This window comes from Narcine bancroftii, chromosome 13 (assembly GCF_036971445.1).
Source record: "Narcine bancroftii isolate sNarBan1 chromosome 13, sNarBan1.hap1, whole genome shotgun sequence".
Taxonomy (NCBI): domain Eukaryota; kingdom Metazoa; phylum Chordata; class Chondrichthyes; order Torpediniformes; family Narcinidae; genus Narcine; species Narcine bancroftii.
The window spans coordinates 66,229,495-66,253,959 of record NC_091481.1 but is presented as its reverse complement, the minus strand read 5'-3'; the positions used below and the strand labels follow the sequence as shown (position 1 = coordinate 66,253,959).

General features: G+C 45.3%; 1 protein-coding gene across 3 annotated transcripts in view; it reads left to right on the top strand.

Annotated features, from left to right (window-relative positions):
• aldh16a1 (aldehyde dehydrogenase 16 family, member A1) overlaps window positions 1-24,465 on the top strand; it is a 63,121-nt gene that overhangs the window by 16,712 nt on the left and 21,944 nt on the right. For 2 of the 3 annotated variants that reach the window (XM_069909096.1, XM_069909097.1), the window contains exons 5-15: window positions 4,512-4,589; window positions 9,242-9,426; window positions 9,948-10,100; window positions 14,840-15,037; window positions 15,424-15,522; window positions 18,032-18,168; window positions 18,329-18,434; window positions 19,614-19,774; window positions 20,405-20,572; window positions 21,196-21,400; window positions 22,964-23,149. In XM_069909096.1, the coding sequence (XP_069765197.1) occupies window positions 4,512-4,589; window positions 9,242-9,426; window positions 9,948-10,100; window positions 14,840-15,037; window positions 15,424-15,522; window positions 18,032-18,168; window positions 18,329-18,434; window positions 19,614-19,774; window positions 20,405-20,572; window positions 21,196-21,400; window positions 22,964-23,149 (1,676 nt within the window). The remainder of the gene's footprint in view (window positions 1-4,511; window positions 4,590-9,241; window positions 9,427-9,947; window positions 10,101-14,839; window positions 15,038-15,423; window positions 15,523-18,031; window positions 18,169-18,328; window positions 18,435-19,613; window positions 19,775-20,404; window positions 20,573-21,195; window positions 21,401-22,963; window positions 23,150-24,465) is intronic. The other variant, XM_069909098.1, reaches the window with a different exon arrangement.

The following is a 24,465-nucleotide window of genomic DNA, read 5'->3' as shown; positions in this document are numbered from 1 at the left end:
GTTGGTTGGGTCCTTTGTCTTTTGTCAGTGAGGTGGGCTCTGCGGTCTTCAAAGGAGGTTGCTGTCTGCCGAACTGTGAGGCGCCAAGATGCACGGTTTGAGGCGATATCAGCCCACTGGCGGTGGTCAATATGGCAGGCACCAAGAGATTTCTTGCCTCTTCTTCGGTGCACCTCTGTCTCGGTGGCCAGTGGAGAGCTCGCCATAGAACACGATCTTGGGGAGGCGATGGTCCTCCATTCTGGAGATGTGACCTACCCAGCGCAGTTGGATCTTCAGCGGCGTGGATTCGATGCTGTCGGCCTCTGCCATCTCGAGTACTTTGATGTTGGTGATGAAGTTGCTCCAATGAATGTTGAGGTTGGAGCGGAGACAACGCTGGTGGAAGCGTTCTAGGAGCCGTAGGTCATGCCGGTGTGGGTATGACAACTATCACCAGTCAAAGGAATCACCTTTTTTATATGGTCTTGGGCAGTGGTGCAGCACACTGTTCACCCATATGGTTAAAAGGTGTGTTACAAACAGGAGAGGTGTTCTCCTTGTTGCCTGAAGTTTCATGTTGTACTTGGTCACCTGAACTATCATGCTTGGGTAAAGGCAGGCAAAAGCTTCCCTTGCACTCCCCCATTATTCCCTCCCAGAGCAGGTCCCTTTAATAACAAGATGCAGTTAATCTCCCTTTTATTTTTAGCCCATGCAGCATGAGTTATCTGCTCAGTAAAGTGTTCTCCAGCACAGTCCCGTCATACAACTTGGCTAGTTCCCATGTTTAGTCCAAAGACTTGAGTGTATGCCTACCAGGTGAAAGCATTTCCTTCAATTCCAGCTTCTCCTTTTCTGACTGTAAGGGGTGCCAGGCAATGCTAATGGCCAATCTTGTCTGCCTTATGATAATTTCATGTAATATTACATTATTTTGTGACAATAAATGGTATCTGATCTGAATTCCACCTTGCGTGCGACTGTTCTGACTGATACTTGAGCACCAGGGGGACCAGGATTCTGGCGGGAATGTTTGCTAGTGTTACTCAGGAGACTTTAAAGTAGAATGGCTGGGGGGAGGGAACCAAATGAAGGAGAACAGCAAGGAGAAGGTTAGAGTGCAATCAGAGAATGCTTGTAGACAGTGTTTGAGGGGGGGAAGGCAGGTGATAGATGAAAATGGACAGAGGTCGTTTGCAAAAGATCAGAAGAGAGCTGTTGGTAAAGATAGGGGCATACAGGAAGTAAAAAGTGGGAAATCTCTAAAATGCATATATTTTAATGCTAGGAGCATTGTAAGGAAGGTCGATGAGCTGATGGTATGGATTGACACTTGGAAGCATGATGTGGTAGCGATTAGTGAAACTTGGTTACAGGAGGGATGTGACAGGCAGCTAAATATTACTGGATTTAGTTGCTTTGGTGTGATAGAACCAGTGGTGTGGGGGGGGTGGGGGCAAGAAGGGGTGGGGTTGCACCACTTGTTAGAGGAAATATTACAGCGGTGCTTAGGTGCGATAGAATAGAAGGCTTGTCCAGGGAGGCCATTTGGGTGAAATTTAGGAATGGGAAAGGGGAAATTACAATTATAGGGGTGTATTATAGACCACCGAATGGGGAATGTGAATTAGAGGAACAAATTAGTAGGGAGATAGTGGATATTTGTAATAAGCACAGGGTAGTGATTGTGGGGGATTTTAAATTTTCCGAATATTGATTGGGAAACGCATTCTGTGAAAGGGCTGGATGAGTTGGAGTTTGTAAAATGTGTGCAGGATAGCTTTTTACATCAATACGTGGAGGTACCAGCTCGAGGGGGGACCAGCTCGAGGGGGGTCCAGCTCGAGGGGGTCCAGCTCGGGGGGGGACCAGCTCGGGGGGGGACCAGCTCGGGGGGGGACCAGCTCGGGGGGGGACCAGCTCGGGGGGGGACCAGCTCGGGGGGGGACCAGCTCGGGGGGGGACCAGCTCGGGGGGGGACGGACCAGCTCGGGGGGGGACCACCAGCTCGGGGGGGGGGGGAGGCCAGCTCGGGGGGGGGGGGAGGCCAGCTCGGGGGGGGGGGAGGCCAGCTCGTGGGGGGGGGGGAGGCCAGCTCGTGGGGGGGGGGGAGGCCAGCTCGTGGGGGGGGGGGGAGGCCAGCTCGTGGGGGGGGGGGAGGCCAGCTCGTGGGGGGGGGGGAGGCCAGCTCGTGGGGGGGGGGGAGGCCAGCTCGTGGGGGGGGGGGAGGCCAGCTCGTGGGGGGGGGGGGGAGGCCAGCTCGTGGGGGGGGGGGGGAGGCCAGCTCGGGGGGGGGGGAGGCCAGCTCGGGGGGGGGGGGGAGGCCAGCTCGGGGGGGGGGGGGGGAGGCCAGCTCGGGGGGGGGGGGGGAGGCCAGCTCTGCAGGATAAAGGAAGAAAAGCTGGTATATAGAGACTTTAGTGATTAAGAAAGAGGTAGTACTGGAGATTTTGAAGCATAAAGGTGGATAAATCTCCAGGTCCTGACAAGAATTTCCCCAGGACCTTGAGAGAAGTTAGTGAAGCAGTGATTTTTCAAATGTTATTAGAGACTAGTATAGTGCTGGAGGATTGGCGTGTTGTACATGTGGTTTCTTTGTTTATAACGGATTCGAGGAGCAAGCCTAGCAATTATCAGCCTGTAAATTTGACGTCTGTGTTAGGTAAATTGATGGAAAGCATTCTTAGAGATAGTATATACAAGTATATGGAAGGACAGGGTCTGATCAGGGACACTCAACAAGGATTTGTGCGTGGAAGGTCGTGTTTGACCAATCTTGTTGAATTTTTTGAAGAGGTGACTAGGAATGTTGGAGGGTAGAGCAGTGGATGTTGTCTATATGGACTTCAGTAAGGCCTTCAATAAGGTTCCGCATGGGAGGTTAGTTAGAAAGGCTAAGTCCTTGGCTATTAATTTGGAGATAGTCGAATTGATTGAACAGTGGCTGGAAGGAATGTGCCAGAGAGTAGTAGTAGATAATTGTTTGACAGGATGGAGGACGGTGACAAGCGGTGTACCTCCAGGTTCGGTATTGGGACAGTTGCTGTTTGTTATATATATATTAATGATCTGGAGGATGGGGCGGTAAATTGGATTAGTAAATATGCAGATGATACTAAAATAGTGAATGATGAAGAGGGATTTAAACTGCTTAGAGGAGTGGGCAGAAAGATGGCAGATGGAGTTTAATGCTAAGTGTGAGGTGCTTCAATTTGGAAAGAATAATCAAAGCAAGACATATGTGGTAAACAGGAGGGCACTGAAGAATGCAGTGTAGCAGAAAGATCTTGGAATAACGGTGCATTGTTCCCTGAAGGTAGGAGCGCATGTGGGTAGGGTGGTGAAGAAGGCCTTTAATATGCTTGCCTATATAAACCAGTGCATGGAATATAGGAGTTGGGAAGTAATGATGAAACTGTACAAGGCATTGGTGAGGCTAAATTTAGAGTGCCGTGTGCAGTTCAGGTCACCGATTTATAGGAAGGATATTAACAAGATAGAGAGAGTGCAGAGAAGATTTACAAAAATGTTGCCTGGGTTTCAGCATCTGGAATGCAAGGAGAGATTGAGCAAATTAAGTCTTTATTCCTTGGAACGTAGAAGGCTGAGAAGGGGATTTGATAGAGGTTTTTAAGATAATGAGAGGGATAGATAGAGTTGATGTGGAAAGGCTTTTCCCATTGAGAGTAAGAGAGATGGATACAAGAGGTCATGAGTTGAGAGTTGACGGGCAAAGGTTTAGAGTAACATGAGGGGAACTTCTTTACTCAGAGAGTGATTACTGTGTGGAATGGGCTTCTGGGAAAGGTGGTGGAGGCAGGGTCAATTTTGTCATTTAAGAAAGAGTTGGATAAGTATATGGATGGGAAGGGGATGGAGGGATATGGGCAGAGTGCTGGTAAGTGGGATTAGAGGAGGGTACTTGGATCAGTGCGGACTAGAAGGCTCAAATTGGCCTGTTTCTGTGCTGTAATTGTTATAGTTAAATTTGACTGATTTCATATTGTGTACATTGGATTTGGTCTGTTACAAATTATTTCTGCATTTAAATAATATTCCACAAAAACATCTGTTCAAGCCAGCAGAAAATGCAGGATTCTCAACTGTTGTTCCTGTACTCCAGATCATGGTTTGTTAAATTTCAACAATACTTTTAAAAGGGTGGGTGGGGGGGGGGAAAGACTCAAAATGTTTCTTTAAAATTTAAAAGATCAAAATTAGATTAAAAGTTAGACATACAGGCTGTTTCAGCCCATGAGTCCGTTCTGCTCAATTTACACCCAATTAGCCTACACCCCAGTACAATTCAAATGGTGGGAGGAAACTGGTCCCTGGGGAAAACCCATGCAAACAGGGAGAACGTACAAACACTCATCAGACAGCTTGGGATTCGAACCCCAGGTCCTGATCACTGGCGCTGTAACAGTGTTGCGCTAACCGCTACACCAACCGTGCCACCCTTTTGTGTCTTTTCAATGAAGAATCCTGTTTTATTAAATATCTCAATGTCTAAATTATTTCTCTCGCAGGTGTTGTTGCTGCAATTGTTCCTTGGAACTTTCCTTTAATGTCACTAACCTGGAAGATTTGTCCTGCTCTAGCCATGGGTAAGGAATGAACATAATATCCCGCACATGCTCCTTATAGATTCCGGTGGGTAATGTGGGCTTGCTGTACCAAAACTAGTGGGATCTCATTGAGTTCAAAGTTGCAGCGGCCCTTTCTTGAATATGACAAAAGCATGACTCTGCTATTTATTAATAATACAGTAAAACCCCTGGTATCTGCCACCTGCTGGATTTGGTAGATACTGAATAAGTGAATTTTCCAGTTACTTGAGATTGTGTGATTGGCGAACTAATGGTGAGATGCACCAATTTCAAACCTGAATTTTTACATTTTTATTTTCCTTGCTGGTTGCTTGAGGCTGCTGCTTGCTTGAATTCCAATAACGGGCTTTACTGTATTTATTTTTATAAATGTATATTTGTCCTGAATATGTATTTCTTGTCTGCATGTCTTGTGTATTTGCATTGTGTATTTGCATTGTCAGGTTGTATTTGCACAATTGGATGATAAATAAACTTGAAGAACTTAAAAACCATAGACAGAGAAGCCTGAAGGATGTTACAGTGCTGGGTGGAGAGAGCGCAGAGGAAATTTGCCAGGATGTTTCCTGAGATGGAGGATTTCAATTATCAGGATAGCTTTGAGAGGCTGGGTCTGAAGTGGAGGAGGCGTGAAGAATTTGGAGCACAAAGAAACCTGCACAGTTGCAGAGAGTGCAAACTTCACTGCCCCAGAGGTCAGGGTTGAACCGGGTCGCTGGTGTTGGCATTCTATTTTCCTAACATTGTGCAGGTTGGTCAGATGGCTGCCCCTTGTATGAAGGTGAGTTATTGAACCTGTAGGGTGTTGGTTGGAGAATAAAATGGGTGAGGGTAGAATAGTGGTAAATATGGGCAGTTGACCAGCAGAGACCCAGTGGGATAAAGGACATGTTTCTGTATTGTATCCCTTTGTGATTCCATGAAGGAAACTTGGTCCATTTATTTCCAAATAAATGTAATCAAGAGTGGTTCAGGTCATGGAAAGGCAAACTTGCTCCACAAGCTGAAGCAATAATTTATTTTCCTCTTCACTGTTACCTGGACTACTTTGGCATTTTTATGCACGCTTTTGGCAGTGTTCAGCAAGTCGAGCAGTAACTGTAGAGAGGAAGGGGATGGTTGACATTTCAGGTCAAGACCCTTATCGGGACTGAAAGTTTAGAGGAGAGCTAGCCAGTATTAAGAGGATCCTGATATTAAGTTGATTTTTGTGATCAGCAGCCCAAAATCCATAAAATACACCCTAAAGTGTTCAGGAAGTGAAATCTTCATTATCCAGTGTTTTCAGGTTTGTGTATTGAAGGGAGCATTGAGAAGAGGTTATGATGTGACCTCCCTCTCTCTCTCTCTCGTGCTGAGCTGTCTGCTCTCAGCTGAGGCCTTCCCTTTGTAGTCCTCACCTTGTACCTCGGGGTTTCGGGCTTGTCATGATGTAGAGCTCTTCCATCACCTCAGCCCCTTTTCTTCTGGCCAGGTGTCCTTGATACCCACAACATTCCTTTCCTGTCTGCAACACGCCTTTTGGGCTTTCATCCTCTCTCAAACCGTTCAATTTTTAATTGCTCCCATGACATTAACACCTTCATTTCTGAATTCCTTTTATGTGCTCCAACTAACTCTCCATGTTCTCTGCACCAGTCCCACCTTGTCATCAAGCTTGCAGTCAAGGATGATATAGACTTGTCTCTACCTTGCAGAGGCTGGCTAGCAGCTCTCAAACCCACCCCTAGATCATGACACCACCAACAAATACCAGCCCACTAACTTCCACGCCATCACAAATCTCATGCTATAAAAGACCTTCGCTGCACAGCCTCCAACCTAATATTACCCAAAATCTGCTCTGCCTGTATCTCCTACCCAAGGCTCCCAAGCAGACCTGCCCTGGTTGGCTCATTATTTCTGGCTGATCCTTCCCTATTAAAACTTGTTTTCCCTTGTCCAATCCCTATTTCCCTACGTTCAGGACTTCTCACCTGCTTTCCACAAGGTTAACAACTTTCAGTTCCCTGGTCCCCACTATAGTGGGCATTTAGTCCTTCTACCTCTCTATCCCCCATTAGGAAGGCCTTGGGGCTCTCCATATCTTTCCCTCAATTCATTTTGATTCACCTAGGTTATCTCATTCCATTTTCGTTCTGAACCCTCCCCTCCTCAGCCCCTGCAGTGTTCCTCCAGCAATTTGTTCTTTGCCCCAGATTCAAGCATTTGCAGACTCTTGTGCCTTGAGTTCAGGTGGTATTTCTAATTTCCAAGATCTGCTTTGTAAGGCATCAGGGCAACAGAAAAAAAATTGTTGAGCATAAATAGTCATATTTCCCAGCAAGGTTGGTCAGAAGTGCATTTTGGCACGTAGAAATGCAGTTTTCGACCCTATTGCCAGATAACTGTAAGACGCTGGTCGGTTTGGTTTGCATTCATTTGTTGCTTTTCATTTCAAAGCAAGATTGTTATCTGAAGCTTCAGTTCTGAGGTTTATTTAATGTGCACATCTTTGCTGTTCTAAACTGCTGAGGCTCAAATGAAGTAGATTAATTTTGATGGAAAAATATCTTAGTTCAGATGTTCGGAATCTTGAGTTCACACCAGCTTACCATTGTATGGATCAAGTTATTCACAAGGAGCATCTGTGGATGAGGCAAGGGTACTGGTACAAGGGCCTAACCTATATTATGGATCGTCTCATTGCTGCTACAGCTGAGCTCCTCCAGGTTGTTTTTGCTCTAGATTCCACCAACTGCCATCTGGTACCTCCAGTTATGATCTGGAAATCATTTGCTCTGAGAATGTTGGAAAAGCATTTAAATGGGCTACCAAGAAGTCATGGGATAGCCATGAGGAAAAAAATAGCAGAGTGCTGGGAAGGAATGGGGATCTGGGTGAGTGGCCTGCGGGCCTCATCGTCAGCCTATGCGGAACCACTGTTGATTCTTAGCAGCCACATGAATCAAAATGCCTTCAACTAGAAATAATGCTATCTTGCCTTGTGTGTTTTTGTTTTATTGGACCTGTTTTACCTTTACCTAGTGTTTGCAGATGTACCCATTGTTAGTTGAGAAAAATTTATTTCAAATGCTTTGTTTTTTACTGATAGTAACTTTGAAGTACTGGTTCTTTATAGTAAAGAGCACTTGTCCTTGACCAAATCTCCCATATCAGCTCATAGCTTAGTTGAGAGAAAAACGATGAAAGCATTCACCAGTACTAACTAACCCACCCAGAGATATTCCCTCTTGGTCGATGCCTGCCTCCCCCACCTTCTGAAAACGAACTTGTTTTTCTCTCTCCCAGTTGAGGGGGGGGGGGGGGGTCCTAAATCCAAAATGTTAGCTTTTCTCCTTCCGGAGATGCTGGGTGACTTCTGTTTACAGCACTTTCTTATCATTTAGTACAAAGGGATGGTCCCGCTGTTGGGGACACCCTGTATTGCATGATATATGCTCTTAAGTCATGTTAAAGGTCCCTTCTGTACTCCCAAAGTATTCTGATGACGTGCACAGAATGTTGGAAGCATTCAACAGGTCAGCGTCAGCGGGGCAAGAAATCTTTTGGATCAAGTGGCCTTTATCAAAGCAAGTGAAGTGGGATGTGTGCCTTTAACAGAAAATGGGAGGTGGAGTGGACGGGGTACGTCTATGATAGGCTAGTCCACAGTTGTCATTGCACCATTCTAAAACTGGCAGTTGGAATTCAATGATTCAGAAATTTAATTGCAATAGATCTTCTGGATCTCATGGGACAGGGAAGGATTATGACCAAATCCCAAGGATTGTACCCTTTCTTATTCAGACATCATTGTGGCAAGGTTGGAAGTGGAATAGACCACTGGATTCTTCGCTGGCTGAACACGGTATTCCGCAAACCTAATTTGCGTCTGGTTTATCTGATGTACAGTCCTGCATTATGAGCACCAAATGCAGTATATTAAATGTCACTGCTTCTTCTCTCCTACAATTGGAGACTACCCAGCAGAATGTGAAGTGCTTCGGTCTCTGCATCGCCCATCAGTGCATAAGAACGCTATGAGAAGAGGAGTGGGATTGGTGGAATTGGAAGACCAGGGTGCAAGCAAGGGGAAAGAGTACTTGGGGAATGATAAAAGGGATGGGAAGATGTTCCAGGTGATAGAATGCTTTTGGAGATGCTAGATGTTGGCGTTGAATGTAGGGGCTGATGTGATGAAGACGAGGAAACAAACCTAATCTTTGCTCTGGTCAGGTCAAGATGAGTTGGGGCTGACAAATATTTGGAACCTGAGATGTATTTCAACCACAAGGGAAATCCACAGTTGAGGAAAAAGAAGAACTTCCTTACACTTGCACTCAGCGTCCTGCCCCAAGGATGCAAGCGGACTATGTGCAGCTTTTACTGCCCTTTTTACTTTCTTGACACTTTCAAGGAGAATGGTAGAGCAGGCTTAAAAGGGGACTAATATTTTCACGTGCAAGTTGCATCATTATTGTTATATACTGCTTCCCATCCAAGCTGCAACTCTGATTAATATGTCTACGACGTGGTAAAAGGTGAGTGAGTTGACCATGTAGTGACTAGACAGTGTGTATTTATGGGCTCTGATACTGGAAGGTAGCACTGCTTTAAGTGACGATTGTTAATCTAATGATTTCCAACCCCCCACCCCGGTTCTGCAGGTAACACTGTGGTGTTGAAGCCAGCCACCTACACTCGACTTACTGCCCTACTGTTTGCTGAGATCTGCTCAGAGGCTGGCCTCCCATCTGGAGTCTTCAACGTGGTGACAGGGGACACAGCATTTGGTACCAAGCTGGCAATGCACCGAGATGTGGACATGGTTGCCTTCACAGGTTGTACTGAGGTAATGCACCTGATGAATTCTCCGTTAAATCTTCTCAAATTTCTTTTGCCATTTTGGGCTCTTTAAATCATTCCCATTCTGGTGTGTGTATTAGTGACACCTGTACACTCTGTAGCATTTGTTGTCTGACAAAATGTGCCTCTTCCCAGTGCATTGTATAACTAGTGTCTAATGGGACAAATGGGCTTCATGGACCAGCAGCTCAAGAGGGCTGATCCTTGAATAAAGTACCAAACACAATTATTGAGCACTGGGTGTTTTTGAGGTAGCCAATAAACAGAAGGAATATTTTGGGGCTAGGATAAACTCATTTTCTTGTTTAAATATCCCTACAAATGATTTCATTCAGTTCTCAAACAATGGGCAAACCTTCTGGCAATGCAGCCAAGGATATAAGCAGACTTGAAAGCTAAAAATCATAAAAATCTTCAGAAAATGTGAGAATGAAGTTGTGGTAGAGGAGTTTCAGGGGCAGGTGGTACAGACTGCTGATTGATCACAAGACGTACTGTGCCACACAGGTGGGGCGCCACATCCGTCGAGCTACCGCTGGCACCGGCAAGAAGCTGTCACTGGAACTCAGTGGGAAATCTCCTTTCATTGTGTTCGACACAGCAGATCAGGATAGTGTGGTGGAAGGTCTTGTCGATGCCATTTGGTGCAACCAAGGACAGGTGAGTGTTGGCAAGAGTTCAGATGATACAGATTTAATGCACCCAGTGTGCTAAAGGTGCTCTCCAGGCCCCAACCGTCGTGACCCCAAGAGGATCAGCCCTCAATGGGCGGCACGATTAGTGTAGCAGTCAAGGCAAACCTGTTACGGTGCCAGCTATTGGGACTTGGGTTCGAATCCCGTGCTGTCTGTAAGGAGTTTGTATATTCTCCCCCCCTGTCCGTGTGAGTTTTTCCCCAGGGCCTTGGGTTACCTCCCACCATTCAACAAAAAAAAGTACTGGGGTTTGTAGGTCAATAAGGTGTAATTGGGCGGCACGGGCTAAAAGAGCCTGTTACTGTGCTGTATGTCTAAATTTTTTTTCAAAACATACTTTTTACATTCAATGACCTGGAGTTCATTCATTTGATAATTGTGAACTTGCCATAAGATTGTTACAGATTATGGTAACAATATTTAGAGATTTTACCAAAGATGGCAAATTAATCTTAATCCTAGGGAAATAGGCCTACTCAGTCTACATCAACCACCCAGTTACACCAATCCGATACTAACCGCACTTTCTTTTATTCTCCCCACATTCACGAGTAGCCCCCCCACAAGATTCTGCCGTGCAACTCCCCACAAAGTGCAGATCGCTCCAGCTGGCCAGAACACAGGAACAGGTCCCTTGGGCTAAGAAGTCCGTGCCGAGTGTGATGCCAGTTGAAACTGCACATCTGCCTGCAGTGATCCATACCCCTCCATTCCCTGCCTGTCCGTGTGTCAGTCGAACTGCTGAAACGTTGGAATTGCATTTGCTTGCACATCACATCGGGCAGGCTGTTCCAGGCACCTATCATCTGTGTTAAAACAAAAACGCACTCACCTGTAAATCCTGCGCTATCTGTAAGGAGTTTGTACGTTCTTCCCCATGTCTGCACGCCTTTCAAGATTCAATTTATTATAGTAATAAGAGGCGGATTTCAAAGCAGATAGATTCGCCACCAGCAGGAATTACCTTAGCACCTCTTACTGTCAGTCTAAGAGTGTCCTGCCTCCAGTGCTTCCACAGCCATACCATTGGCAACCTGAGCTCCAGATCTGACAAGGTCAGGAACCCTTCTGCACCCTCGGCACTTCCTCACATTCTGGTCCGATACCTGGTACTCTCCAGCCAGTTCGAGTCAGTCTCCAGCATTCTGCAGCCTGACGCAAGTCTGACAGCAGCCCACAGCTTCCGCGGGTTCCTTGTTCCCCCCCCCCCAAGTCGCCAGCAGCCTGCCACGTGCACTGGTCCCTCAGCCGTAGAGCCCCCTCAATGGCCGTTACCGTCCCTTTGGGTCATCTCCTCTGCTTCTTCTTAGACAGGGTGATCTTCCCATCCTCTGGTGCCCTGTTCCAGTCCTCCACTTTTCCAGAGTCTGCAGCCCCTCATGGATGCTGCCGATTAATAGGTGCTGCCATCCTGGGTGAAGACGTGCGATTGGGGAATTTTAAATAAACCACAAAGCCTGTGCTGAGCCGGCGGCAGTTGATTTTTGGCAGCTGGACCCGGCGGGAGCACTTCATATCTGCACCCACACTCCCTGCTGGTCTGCACCAGTGGCAGTGCTGGCACCACAGCGGCTCCTGCAGCGTCCTCTGGGCCCTCTGATTTCCTCCCACTGTTCAAAATGTCCAGGGGTTGTAGGACGATTGGGTGTAATTGTGTGGCACAAGTTCGTGGGCTGAAAGGGCATGTTACTGTGCTGTACATCCAAATTCAATTTCTAAAAAATTTAAAACTATTTTTTCAAAAAAAATCACTTTTAACCCCACACACTCCAGTATTTGACATTTCCACATCTCATAGCTTCATCCCTCAACCTCCAGAGGAAAAATTCAATGTTTGTCCAACCTGTCCTTGGAACTAATGCTACTAATGCAGGCACATCCTGTTCCCTCTCCAATGCCTCCATATTCTTCCTGCAGTGCGTGACGGTTAGCACGATGCTGTTACAGCGCCAGCGACCGGGATGTGGTTTGAATCCTGCGCTGTCTGTGAGGAGTTTGCATGTCCTCTGTGTCTGCATGGGCTTCCTCCCACCCTTCAAAAACATACATGGGGTGTTGGTCAATTGGGGGGTAATTGGGCCACATGGGCTTGTGGCCAAAAAGGCCTGTTACCGTGCCATGTGTCTAAATTTAAAACAAAATCTAAATTAATTGCATTGACCAGAAGTATGCACAGTACTCTAAATAAGGCCTGGCCAATGCTTTATACTGCTGCAATATGACTTCCCAACTTTCTTAATTAACGTCCCAATTTATGAAGGCAAAGATGGCATGCCCCTTCTTTACTACCCTATCTGCTTGTGTGGCAGCTTCTAGGGAGCTATGGACGCACCCAGTTCAGTATTTGATTATCTCTGGTTGTAACTCTGCCATGGTGATCATCCTTTCGTTCAGTTACCTTGACGATGCTTAGCTTTGTTTATTAAGATTGGCCGCTTAGGCTAAGTCTGAAGGAGCTGTCGTTCTATAAGGGTATGTCTGTCCATTGGGGTTTTTAAATCATAAAGTAGAGGGGGAGGTATGACTAAATAAATAAAGGGGGTTTGAGAATGTTGTGGAGTGATCAGACCTGTTGCCCATACCTGCAGCGAAGGTTCACCAGATGGATACCTGGGATGGCAAGACTGATACCGGAGTCTCCTCTCATTTTTCTAAATTTTAATAAGTATCACCCTGGTCTATCCAGCTTTTCTACACCTGCCAGGCCTGCCATACCATGAATCCATCTGGTGAACCTTCGCTGCTACCCCTCAATAGCGAGAATGGGTGCCTTCAGATTAGGAGACCAAAACTGCACACCGTACTTAAGGCATGGCTTCAGCAAGACCCTATACAAATGCAGTGAGACCTGCAGTGAAAACCTCTTAAAATAAAATGAGCTGCCTTTTATTTCACATGATGTAGGAGCAGAAGTAGGCCAATCAGCCCTTCACGTATGCTCCACCGTTATGAGCTGGCCTTTTTCCCATAATCCTCAATGCCCTGACTAATCAAAAACCTGTCAATCTCTGCCTTAAATGCACCCAGTGGCGTCACTTCTACAGCCGCCCGTGGCAACAAGTTCCACAGACTTCGGATAAAGAATTTTTTCCACCTCTGTTTTAATTTGACAGCCTTTTATTCTGAAGTTACACCCTCTTATCCTAAACTCCCTACTATGGGAAGCAACCTTGTCACATCTACCTTTGTCAAGGCCTTTCAACATTCAAAATGCCTCCTCCTTCTGTACTCCCAATGAGTACAGACTAAGATGACAAACATTCCTCGTATGCTAACCCTTTCATCCATGGTATCATTCCAGTAAATCTCTGAACCCTCCAACGCGAGGAAGTCTTCTCAAATAAGATGCCCAAAACTGTATCTAGCTACCAGGTCAGGTCTTACCAGTGCCCTATTATACATTATACATTCCTGCTCTTAAATGCTATTCCTCTAGAAATGAATGCCAACATTTCATTCGCCTTCTTCACCACTGACTTAGCCTGGAGATTAATATTTGGGTTATTCTGCACTCCCAAGTCCCTTTGCTTCTCAGAACTCTGAATTTTCTCCCCATCTAAGTAATAGTGTGCCTGTCTATTTCTTCTACTAAAGTACATGACAGTACACTTTCCAGCATTGTATTACACATGCCACTTCTGTCCATTCTCTTTATCTGTCTCTTTCTGCAGCTTTTCTATATCCTCAGCACCCTCCGCCCTACTACTGTACCTATTTTCTTACCATATGCAAATTTAGCCACAAAGCCATCTATTCCATAATCCAAATAATTTATGTACAACGTAAAAAGAAATGATCCTAACACTGGCCCCTGTGAAACAGTACTGCATTAGGACCTCTTTCTTCCTACTCCGTTTCTTGCCGATTTGCCAATGCTCTGTTCATCCTTGTATCCTTTCCATAATTCCATGGATTCTCATCAAGCAACCTCGTTCAGCACCTTGTTGAAGGCCTTTTGTAAGTTGAAATACACAACATCCACTGCATCTCCCCTCTCTTTCTGACTTGTGATCTCTACAAAGAATTGTGTTAGGTTTGTCAACCATGATTTTCCTTTCTGAGGTTGCTGTGTGACCACCTGAGTTTCTCCAGCACTTTTTGTTCTGCATTAGACCCAGCCCTTGATTTTCTTGCTTGCCTGCAATAAAGACCAACATGCCATTTTCTTTCTTCACCATCTGCTATACTTGCATTCCACCCTTCAAATACTGAAGCCACATGACACCCAGGTCTCATTGCACCTCCCCTTTCTTAACTTTTCACCATTCAGATTAACCTTTCACTCTGTGAAAGGAGACAGAGGGAAAAGAGAAATATTTTTCCCTGCTGCCTACCCCCCACCATCTGTGTCTGTCTTTTTTTCCCTTTTCCCTCCTTTCACAGAGCCAAAATCAATTCTCACCTCTGTATCCAATTAACATTTTTTGTGGGTCTGGACTCCTCTCCCGGCCAGTCTTCAGTCTTTATTCTGATGCCTTCTTGTTCTTTGCTCATACCTTGAGAAGAGCTCAGAGCCAAAATGTCGGTAATATATCTTTACCTCCTATGGGGACTGCGGTGAGTTCTTCCAGCATTTCTCTGTGCTTTTATCTACAATCTGCAGACTTTTATGTTTCACTCTAAAAAAAAAACTTGTCCCAGATTTTGAATAACCAAAGACTTGCCAGATCCTCTCATTGCTGCTGGTGTTCTCGTTTACTGTAGATGTCTAGTGCAGGCTCCAGGCTCCTGATGCAGGAATCGATTGCTCCAGAACTTGCTGCCCGATTGATGCAGCGCATGCAGTGCCTGCGGGTGGGTAACAGCATGGACAAAAGCACTGACATGGGAGCTCTGGTGGATGAATCCCAGAAGAAGATGATTGCAGAGTACGTGGAAGAGGCCAGGAGTGAAGGAGCGGAGGTAAGGATTATGAAACAAACTGCCAGCTGGTGAATCCGGGCTCGATTTTAATATTTAAGAATTTTGACTGCTTCACTGATAAGTGATATGGAGGGCTATGGACTGGGTGCAGCTCATTGGAACTTGGGGGTAAAAAAAAATGGTTTGGCACAGACTAGAAGGACTGAAGGAACCTGTTTCTGTGTTGTAATGTTCTATGGTTTTGGGCACTTGCTAAATGAAAATTAATTGCCCTATTGTCCTACGTTCAAAAGAAACCTCACTGACCATATAGTGCTTTTGAGACATCCTAAAATTTCCAAAGGCACATTAAAAATGAATATTTTTCCTCTTTGTCTTTGGAGATTTATGGAGCCTGATGCTGAGTTTGCGCACTCTTGTTTCAGGTGTTCCAGCTGTCTGATGGAAATCAAGAAAAGGGTCCCTTCTACCCACCCACTCTCATTACCAACGTGAATACCGTTTCCCGTGTGGTTCGTGAAGAGGTCATTGAAATTCTCATCCAAAATAGAATTTGATTTTTCTTGTGTAACAAATAATTTATTGCAATCTTCAATGCCTTTTCAATTTACACACGTCTGAATGCACTACATTCCAGCTTATGTTGTCACTCTTCAGTGTTCTGACACAATTCTGATGTTGATTCAATTGTACTTTTGAAGTAAACCTATCACGATATCAGCAAGTGATTTCAAGTTCAGATAGCAACTAATCGGTGCCATAAAGGCAGAATTATTTACAAAACTAACTTGCGGCAAGGTACAGGTAATTAGGAAGGCAAATGATAATGATGCCCTTTATTGCAAGAGGATTTGAATTGAGAGAAAGATGGCCTGAATTGTATAGGCCCTGGTGAGTTCATGGCCTGCAAATTCTTTCAGGCCGAGTCTCCCTTCATATACAAGATGTGCAGTAAAATCTGGGTTATCCGGAATTCAAACAACTTGCAAAAAAAATTGCAGAAAATAAATGAGTAAAAAAAATACTGAAGTTTAAAATTGGCACACCTCACCATTCCCACAACATGCAGTCACAAGCAGCCAGACAATTCACTTATCTGATATCTACCAATTCCTGTAGGTGCTGGATACCGAGGGTTTTACTGTCCTTGCATAGTTTGTTCGCAGGTTACAAATGTCTGACATGGGTGTCCTGTATGTACTCTCATAAATTAAAAAGTTTTAAAGATTTTCATTCCTACACACAGCAGTTTCCTTCCCACTGGGCGAATGTAAACATGATAGAACACTACCCAAGCTCTCCTCGTTTCGGTCGTCTTGAGAATAGTGCTTGTTTCTTTACAAACAGTGTCCAGGTCTCATTCTATATAATTTTGGTGTGTTGCTGTTGCTATGTCTACCAAAAGATGGCAGCACCAATGTTCGACAGCAGTTTCGAGGGGTTGCAGATTGGGGGGGGAGCAGCGGACTGGTGAAGGGCACCAGAAATGAGAAGAACATTCTCCCCACCCCCATGGAGAAACAGAGAAGCTGACCCTATGGATGGTGACCATGGTGGTAGATCAGCAAGGGGCTCTATGGCTGAAGGATCCATACAGGCAATTATCTATTGGCGACTTATGGGTGAGGAACCCATGCAGGCTACTGGCAACTTGAGGTCAAAGGACTCGCTCCAGGCTGTGAGCTGCTGGAGACTGGCTCGTGAGAACCAGGTATCGGAACCGGGATTTGAGAGGATGTGAAGACAAGAAGGGCTCCCAAGGGGCCTTGTGTGCTGAAGGCTTCCTTATCATCTGATGTTTGGATCTGGGCTCAGATTGCTAATGGTTTGAACTGCACTGGAGTCTTGAGGTTGCAGGACTGCTGGAGGCCAATTCATGCACACTCGTGACTCTGGAGGGACAGTGTTGCTTCTCTTTTAACTATAGGGGGTGCCGGGCAGTGCTAATGGTCTGGCTCAGGCAATTTTGTGTAATATTACATTTCTGTTTTGTTGCATGACAATAAATAGCTTCTAATCTGATGTGATGGTAGTGAAGCGAAGAAAAGTCAATTGCAAAAAAAGTGGAGATAATTAAGCGATCTTAAAAGGAAGACATGGTATCAGAAGCTGGCAGAGTGTTGGATTTCAGTCGTTCAATCGATGGAGCCATGATAAAGGATAAAGCGTGCATTTCTGAGCACGTGAAAACATCCTTCTAAAGCGGCTAAGTGGTGAGAAAACAGTTGGTAATTTGGCTTGAAGATTAACGCTGGATTCCCATCAGCCTGATGACTATTCAAAGAGCCTGTTCAAAGGTTTGAAGAAAAAGGCAAAGCAATAAAAAAAATGATGAATTTTTTTTTTTTTTTTACAGGAAATGAGCGGGTTAAAACGCAACGTACACCTTTACCTTCCAAGATCCCTCTGTATCATCGCTCCTTGGGGTCCTAAACTTTACAGAAGGTCACCCCACTTCTAGCCTCCCAAAGTGATAAACGTCGCACTTGTTTGAATAAAACTCCCTCTGCCCACGTTACCAACTTGCGACAACCATCCTCACTTTCCACAACTCTAATTTTTGTCATGACTGCAAGCTTTTTTAATCAGCATACCTACATTTTCATCCAAATCTATAAACTGAGGAGAAAACTGTTAATAAAAGGGAGTGACATGAGAATGTTCATTGATAGGGAGATTTAAAAAAAAAACTTGGCAAATGGATTCAGGGGGAAACTCGTGTGAATTTCGGGTCATTTCTTTGACCCAAGAAGTTATTTTAATCTGACTATAATCTTTATTTTAACACTTTTAGCTCCGTGTTCCTGTTTTCAAAGACTGCCAACAAGCGCATCTACTCTGTTTCCCTGGACTGGTTTTACACTCAATTGCCAACTGGTTTGTACTACAGTTTACCCATGAGCCCAGTCCAGAATATATATTATGAAAGGTTAAAAATGGTTGGAGTCCAAAGGGTTAAGTTAATGGGTGTGTCGGTATTGTGGATCAGAACTGTCACTGAATTTAATAAATCATAACCCCTTAATCCTTTAGATATTTGGACCAGTTTTGGTAGCCATGACATTCCGCACTACGAAGGAGGCTATTGCTCTGGCAAACAATTCCCCTTACGGACTTGCAGGCAGCATTTGGACTGAAAACCTGCCCTTGGCCCTGGAGGTGGCAATGAGGTGACACAATATGTTTCAACCTTTGGCAGATAATGGAAATTATTTGCTTCTTTTCTGCCTCTTTCCACCTCTCTTACTTGCTCTCCCTTTTCTCTCCATGAATGACACCAGCCCTTCTTGCCGCTGGTATTCCTGATTTATTGACGGATTCTCTCTTTAGTTTAAAAGCTGGCGCCGTCTGGGTGAATGGGCACAACATGTTTGATGCCGCGGCTGGATTTGGTGGCTGTAAAGAGAGTGGCTTTGGACGATCTGGTGGGAAAGAGGTCAGTGACAGAACACCAAAGATGATGTGGAACTTGAGGGTCAGGGTACCACACGTGGATGAATTATGCTTAAAAAAAAAATTCTACTAACTACATTAGGATTAGAATACAGTAAATGTTCTTGGCATGCATGTTGTGAGTGGGGAAACCGGTTTGGTAGGTGACAAAGGCAAGGACTCAACACAGTTTTGATGGAGGAAGGATTTTACACACACACACACACACACACACACACACACACACACACACACACACACACACACACACACACACACACACACACACACACACACACACACACACACACACACACACACACACACACACCCCCCCCCCCCCCCCCCTCGACTCAATGCAGGCACAGCTCTGTGCTACAAGGGACACTAATTAAACGCTCCCAAGCCTTTTACCAGTGCACATCTTACCAACAGTTTCTCCAACACCCTTCCACATTTCTAGGCTTGGAGTGAAGCAGGATAGTCCCAAACTGGCAAAGAGAGAGAACAAGGAGCACATGGGACATTTATAGTGCTGGAGGGACAAGCCCACATCATTTACTGGGGGGCCAATAGCTCAGTGGCAGGAGGGTTAATCTAATGACTACAGCCAATGGCCCAAGGCCAAGTACAGGCAGGCTGGAGAGAGCAGCCCAGGTAATTTACACGTGCCCAACAGCAAGGTGTGCACTAATGGGTGGGGCGGAACCAAACCTGATTGGCAGCTGGTAGCCACAACCCTTCCCAATACACATGCAGACAATTTTTAATTGTTGCACCATGGAGATTGAAAATTTGATAGTTGCTGGGGGTGGAATAGGGGTAAGAAATTAACAAATTGAGGAAGACTGATGAAAATCAGAAGGAGACATGTTGCTATCTTGCATTGAAAACATTACTGTCCAGATTTTGTGGGTGAAAGACTGAATCATTACTCGAACCAAGAGCCTGCCTGTGAAGGTTCTGCAAGGCTCCTGAGTATTCCAGATTCTCAGACTTGAGCTCTTTTAGCATCTGTTCCTCTTGGGGTTAAGTTCATTCAGCAGATCCAGAACCCAGTGGCATTGACGCATTTTAAATCCATTACTAATTAATTCTCCAGTGCGCAATGTGCATGCGATCCTAATTTAGTCTGGATATTTATAGTTGCCTTTCCATCCTTTTGCCCATCTCTCCCATTCAGGGCTTGTACGAGTTTGTGAGATCTGCTTGGGAGGAACGACCCAACCCAATGCCAGGAGAGATAGAGTACAAAACATTTGCAGCTGTACATGGTGCAGATACACCACCAATCCCTGGGCAAATAATGCAGCCCAAGTTGCTCCAGATTGATGATGTTCCAAGGTACTGTTCTTCTCATGGACACTGCTGAATGACTAAATTAATTGCTCATACAAACTCTCTGAGACTCTAAACAAGATTTAGTTATTTTTTATGTATACCGTATACTCATGTAATAGTCAAAACCAGGTTGATCCTCTATTTTTGGCCCAAAAATCTAGTACTTTCCATATCATGTGTAAAAGCTGACCCTCCCTATTTCTTTGCCCGGCCACCCACCCATTGGAGCTCCTGATGCCCAAAACGTGGAATTATGCCAAGGCTCCGACTGTGGACTTAGCACCTGGTCTCTTGGCTGACCGCCCATCCAAGCTCTCGATGCCTCAGACGATGCAGGCCCTCAACCGCTGTCAAAAGTAGCATGCGTATAATAGTCGACCCCCTAAATTTTAGCCTAAAAATTGGTCCACACATATATATGCACTGTATAGGTATCGTTTGTATGAATTATGTCTGGATGTGTGCTTGCATGTTCTTACACCAAGACTGGAGAACACTGATTCATTGGATTGTATTTGTAGTCGGATGATGGTAAACTTGAAGGTATGCATCTGTGGCATTGGTGCTATGAAGTCTCAAACCCAGGTGTGTTCAGATATTCATTTAACTTCCTGTTCTTTGGTTTGTCTACAGTGTCGATCGTACATACAAAGTGTACTATGGAGGAGCTCAGAAGAGGTCTTCTGGTATGTACTCGCGGCCCATTTTTGACCATGAGGGCAAGGCTGTTGGTTATGTTGGTGATTGCACCAGGAAGGATGTTCGAAATGCTGTGGAAGCAGCTCGTGCAGCAGCTCCTGGGTGAGTGTTGGTCACCGTTTTGTTCTGAAGTTCTATGAATCTGGGAGTGAAAGAGCAGAGGTGTTGGCTATCCTTGTCAGTTTGCAAGTGGGGAACACCCTTAGGGTGAGGCCAGTCTCCAGTATGAGTGGGGCCCCGAGGCAAGAAATGGATGAAACAGATCAGAATCTTCAGTTCTAAGTTCTTCAGTCTTGGAACTTGATGAGAATTCACTGAAGACTGACATTTGAAGGATAGAGTGGGCTTCCCTAGTAAAGAAAAGTTAGAGCTATCTTCTTGGAAGCACAGGGAAAGATGTGTACATAATGGTGTAAATTTGGAGCTCTTGAGAGTTGATGACGTGGGGAGAATTTTTTAAAAAAAGGATGAGCCAAGCAGCACAGTTAACGTAGCGGTTTACAGTACCAGCTACCAGGGTTCGAATTTCTCTGTCCAAGGAGTTTGTACATTCTCCCCGTGTCTGCTTTGGTTAACTCTGGTTTCTTCCCACCCTGATGATTTGGCTTAATTAAAACTGTGCAGTTATTGCCGAATTGGTCCTTTTTGTATAACAAAAATAGATTGAGGCGAGCATGCAAAGAAAGTGAGGCCAGAAAGTGAAAGATTCTGACTTGTCTCTGCAGTTGGGGCAAACGAGCTGCTCACAACCGGGCTCAGATCATTTACTATGTGGCTGAGAACCTGGAGCTGCGCCGGGAAGAGGTGGCTCGTGGGCTGTGCACTCTGACTGGTGTTGGCACGGAGGAAGCTGTAGGTGAAGTGAACGCCTGCATCGAGAGACTTTTCTACTGGGCTGCCTATTGCGACAAGTACGGCGGCACTGTCCAGGTGGGGAAACTGAGTAAATGCTTTGGGAAGAATAAAGCTGTATCTTTGTGTCAGAGAAGACCATTTGGCCCATGATTCTATCATTTTCAATGATTTTGCCTGTATTCCATTTGAGATTTCCCATCAACTCCATCCCTCCCTGATTTTGGTCATGATGAAAGGATCATTGAATATATATACATTTCAGGATGGTGTGTAGTGAAGAAAGAGAGGCCTTTTTTTTGTTTACTAAGTTCAAGAAAAGAACACTTCCCATCTCAGTCCAAAATGACTGATCCCTTATCCTTATTTCACAATTATTGTATATATTTGATAAAGTGCAGGGAAATGAATGTTAGCAATATAGAGTCAACATAGAACATTACAGCAAAGGGACAGGCCCTTCAGCCTCAGTGTTGTTGTGCCAGCTTGTATATTCTGACCAAAAAAAAAGTTCTAAACCCTTCCTACCTCATCACCCTTTTTTTTTAAAATCCATATGTCTGTCTGAGTCTTTTAAAAGTCTCTAATATTTCAGCCTCCTCCAACTCACATGGTAAGGCATTGCAGGCTCTTGCAACTCAATGTAAAAACTTATCCCTGATATCCCCCCCCCCCCCTAAATTTTTCTCCCTCATTTTGTAAAGAGGCCCCCTGGTGTTTGCTATTCCTGTCCACTGGCGGTCCACCCTATTTATGCCTCTCAGAATCTTGTCTTCTCCTGCGCTCCAAAGAGGATAGTTCCATCTCTGCTAACCTTGCCTCGTAAGACTTATTTTTCCAATCCAGGCAACACCCTGGTAAATCTCTGCACTCTCTGTAGTTTCCACATCCTTCCCATAATGAGATGACCAGAACTGAACACAATATTCCAACTGTGGTCTCACCAGAGATTTGGGGAGTTGCAAATGACCTTTGAACTCATTTCCCCCATTAATGAAACCCAACATCCCACATTAACTATCCTGGCAACCTTGAGAGGATTGAAAGATTGCAAAGCACATCGTAATAGGCCGAGAATGGATATTACTATGTTCCTGTGCTAATTGATGGATGTAGGGTCTTGTACCTGAGTGGTGACTGAAGGTGGGGTTCACAGTTGAGCTGTTTTATCAGCCAACAATAAAACATATAGTCATTGTTAATCTATTCTTGATTTTTTTTTGACATTTGCAAAATGGCTCCTGGAATGTGGGAGTGCAATATGTGTGCACTAGTGCTGCAGGGGAAGTTAAATGGCCCCAATCTCCAGTACAGATTGGTGAATCATGACTCATGGGGGGAACCTGGAGATAAATGAAGAAAGGGAATAGAAATGTGGCTCCTTCTTCAAACTAATATATCAAGATAAGAACCGTTTTATTGTTTACTTTTTCAGAAAGTACAAACATTGTATGAAAGTTTGTGAGCTCCCAGTATTTCCATATTATTAGCTGTCTAATTCTCTTGTTTCTGGATTAGTAACCTTGCCTGTTTTTGTTGTTTTGCTCCCATCCATTCAGTAAAATCAATGTTTCTCACATGGTTCGGTGGAAGGGCCAAGAAGTTCTGGCAATGAAATGCATTTTCCTTTTTCTATATCAGGAAACACAGCTGTATGGTGCAACAATCATGGTTCGAGAGCCTGTTGGTCTGATAGCCATTGCCTGCCCGGATGAGAACCCCCTGCTCAACTTTGTGAGCCTCTTTGCCCCAGCCATCGTTCGTGGTAATGTGGTGGTTATTGTCCCCAGTGAGAGGTACCCTCTGCCAGCCTTGGAACTCTATCAGGTACAGACCTCTACACTCGTACCTTGATGAAGGGTTCAGGACAAAAACATTGGTTCAGCGTGACTCGATGGTCTTCTGCATTGTATATTGAACTATAGTCACAGCACCTGAAGACTTCCCTGTTTAACTACAGATAAATGCTCCCCAGTTTGCTTTGTCCTGCAGTAGTTGTTCTGCTGCGCCACCACTGACCCTCTTTGAAGGCCTCCGTCTCAATCCGCACATGATGTTCACTGGCCATCTCTACCCAAGGATGCTGCCTGACCTGCTGACTTCCTCTGGGTTCTCGATGTTTGCTGGAGATTCTGGCATCTGCCATTTTCCACTTCCTTTAAACTAGATGGGTTCACTGCACGGTTTATTCCGTGGCTGTGCGACAAGTAAAAATGGCACTGCCAAAATCTCAAGCCTGCTGTTGGACTTTTATGGTACAGTGCCACAGAGAGTAGAAATGTAATGGGCTCCTCTCAAGAGCTGCACCAGTAGATTAAAAATGCATTATTGTTGACACTCCAACCCTTGATGTGTAGAATAGTTGCTGCTGTCTATCTAGGACCCAATGTTAGAATAAAAAGAAATAAAAATGCAGCGCTGAAGAAACTCAGCAGGTCACACAGTGTACTTTATACAGTAGGGATAAAGAAACAGCCAACGTTTCAGGCTTGAGCCCTTCCTTCATCGAGGTATGACAGAATGTGGGGTGGGGGGGAAGAGTGGAGGGAGGAGCACAGTCCCAAAGGCAAATACTTCCTTACTAAGGCTCGTTTTTTCCTCTGGCCAGGAAGGCTTTGCAAGGTGAGCCTGGTGGGCAGATCACTCCTTTGCCAACAGCTCCTGGATTTCCTGGTTGTTTTTATCAAACTAGTCCTTGTTTTTCCTGGAGGAGAAGCCCAGTACCTCTTCAGTGGATTGCAGTTTGGCCATTTTCAGCTGATCCCAGAGGGTTTCAGGGGACGGGTCCGTGAGGCGGATTGCATCCTCGAACTTTGCTTGGAGGTTTGCCTGGAAGTTTCCTCTCGCTTCGTCTGACTGCAAATTTCCAACATTGAACCTCTTTCTGGGGGCTCCACCGTTCTTGAACTTTGGCTTGAAGTGAAGGTTGAGCTTGCAGTGAACAAGCCAGTGGTCAGTGTGCCATTCCGCGCTGGGCATGACCCTGGTGTGGAGCACATCTCGTTTGTCTCTTCCTCGCACCAGAATATTGTCCAGGAGGTGCCAGTGTTTGGATCGGGGATGCATCCAGGTAGTCTTCAGGCTGTCTCTCTGCTGGAAAAGGGTGTTAGTAATGAAAAGGCGCTGTTCTGCGCAGAGCTCCA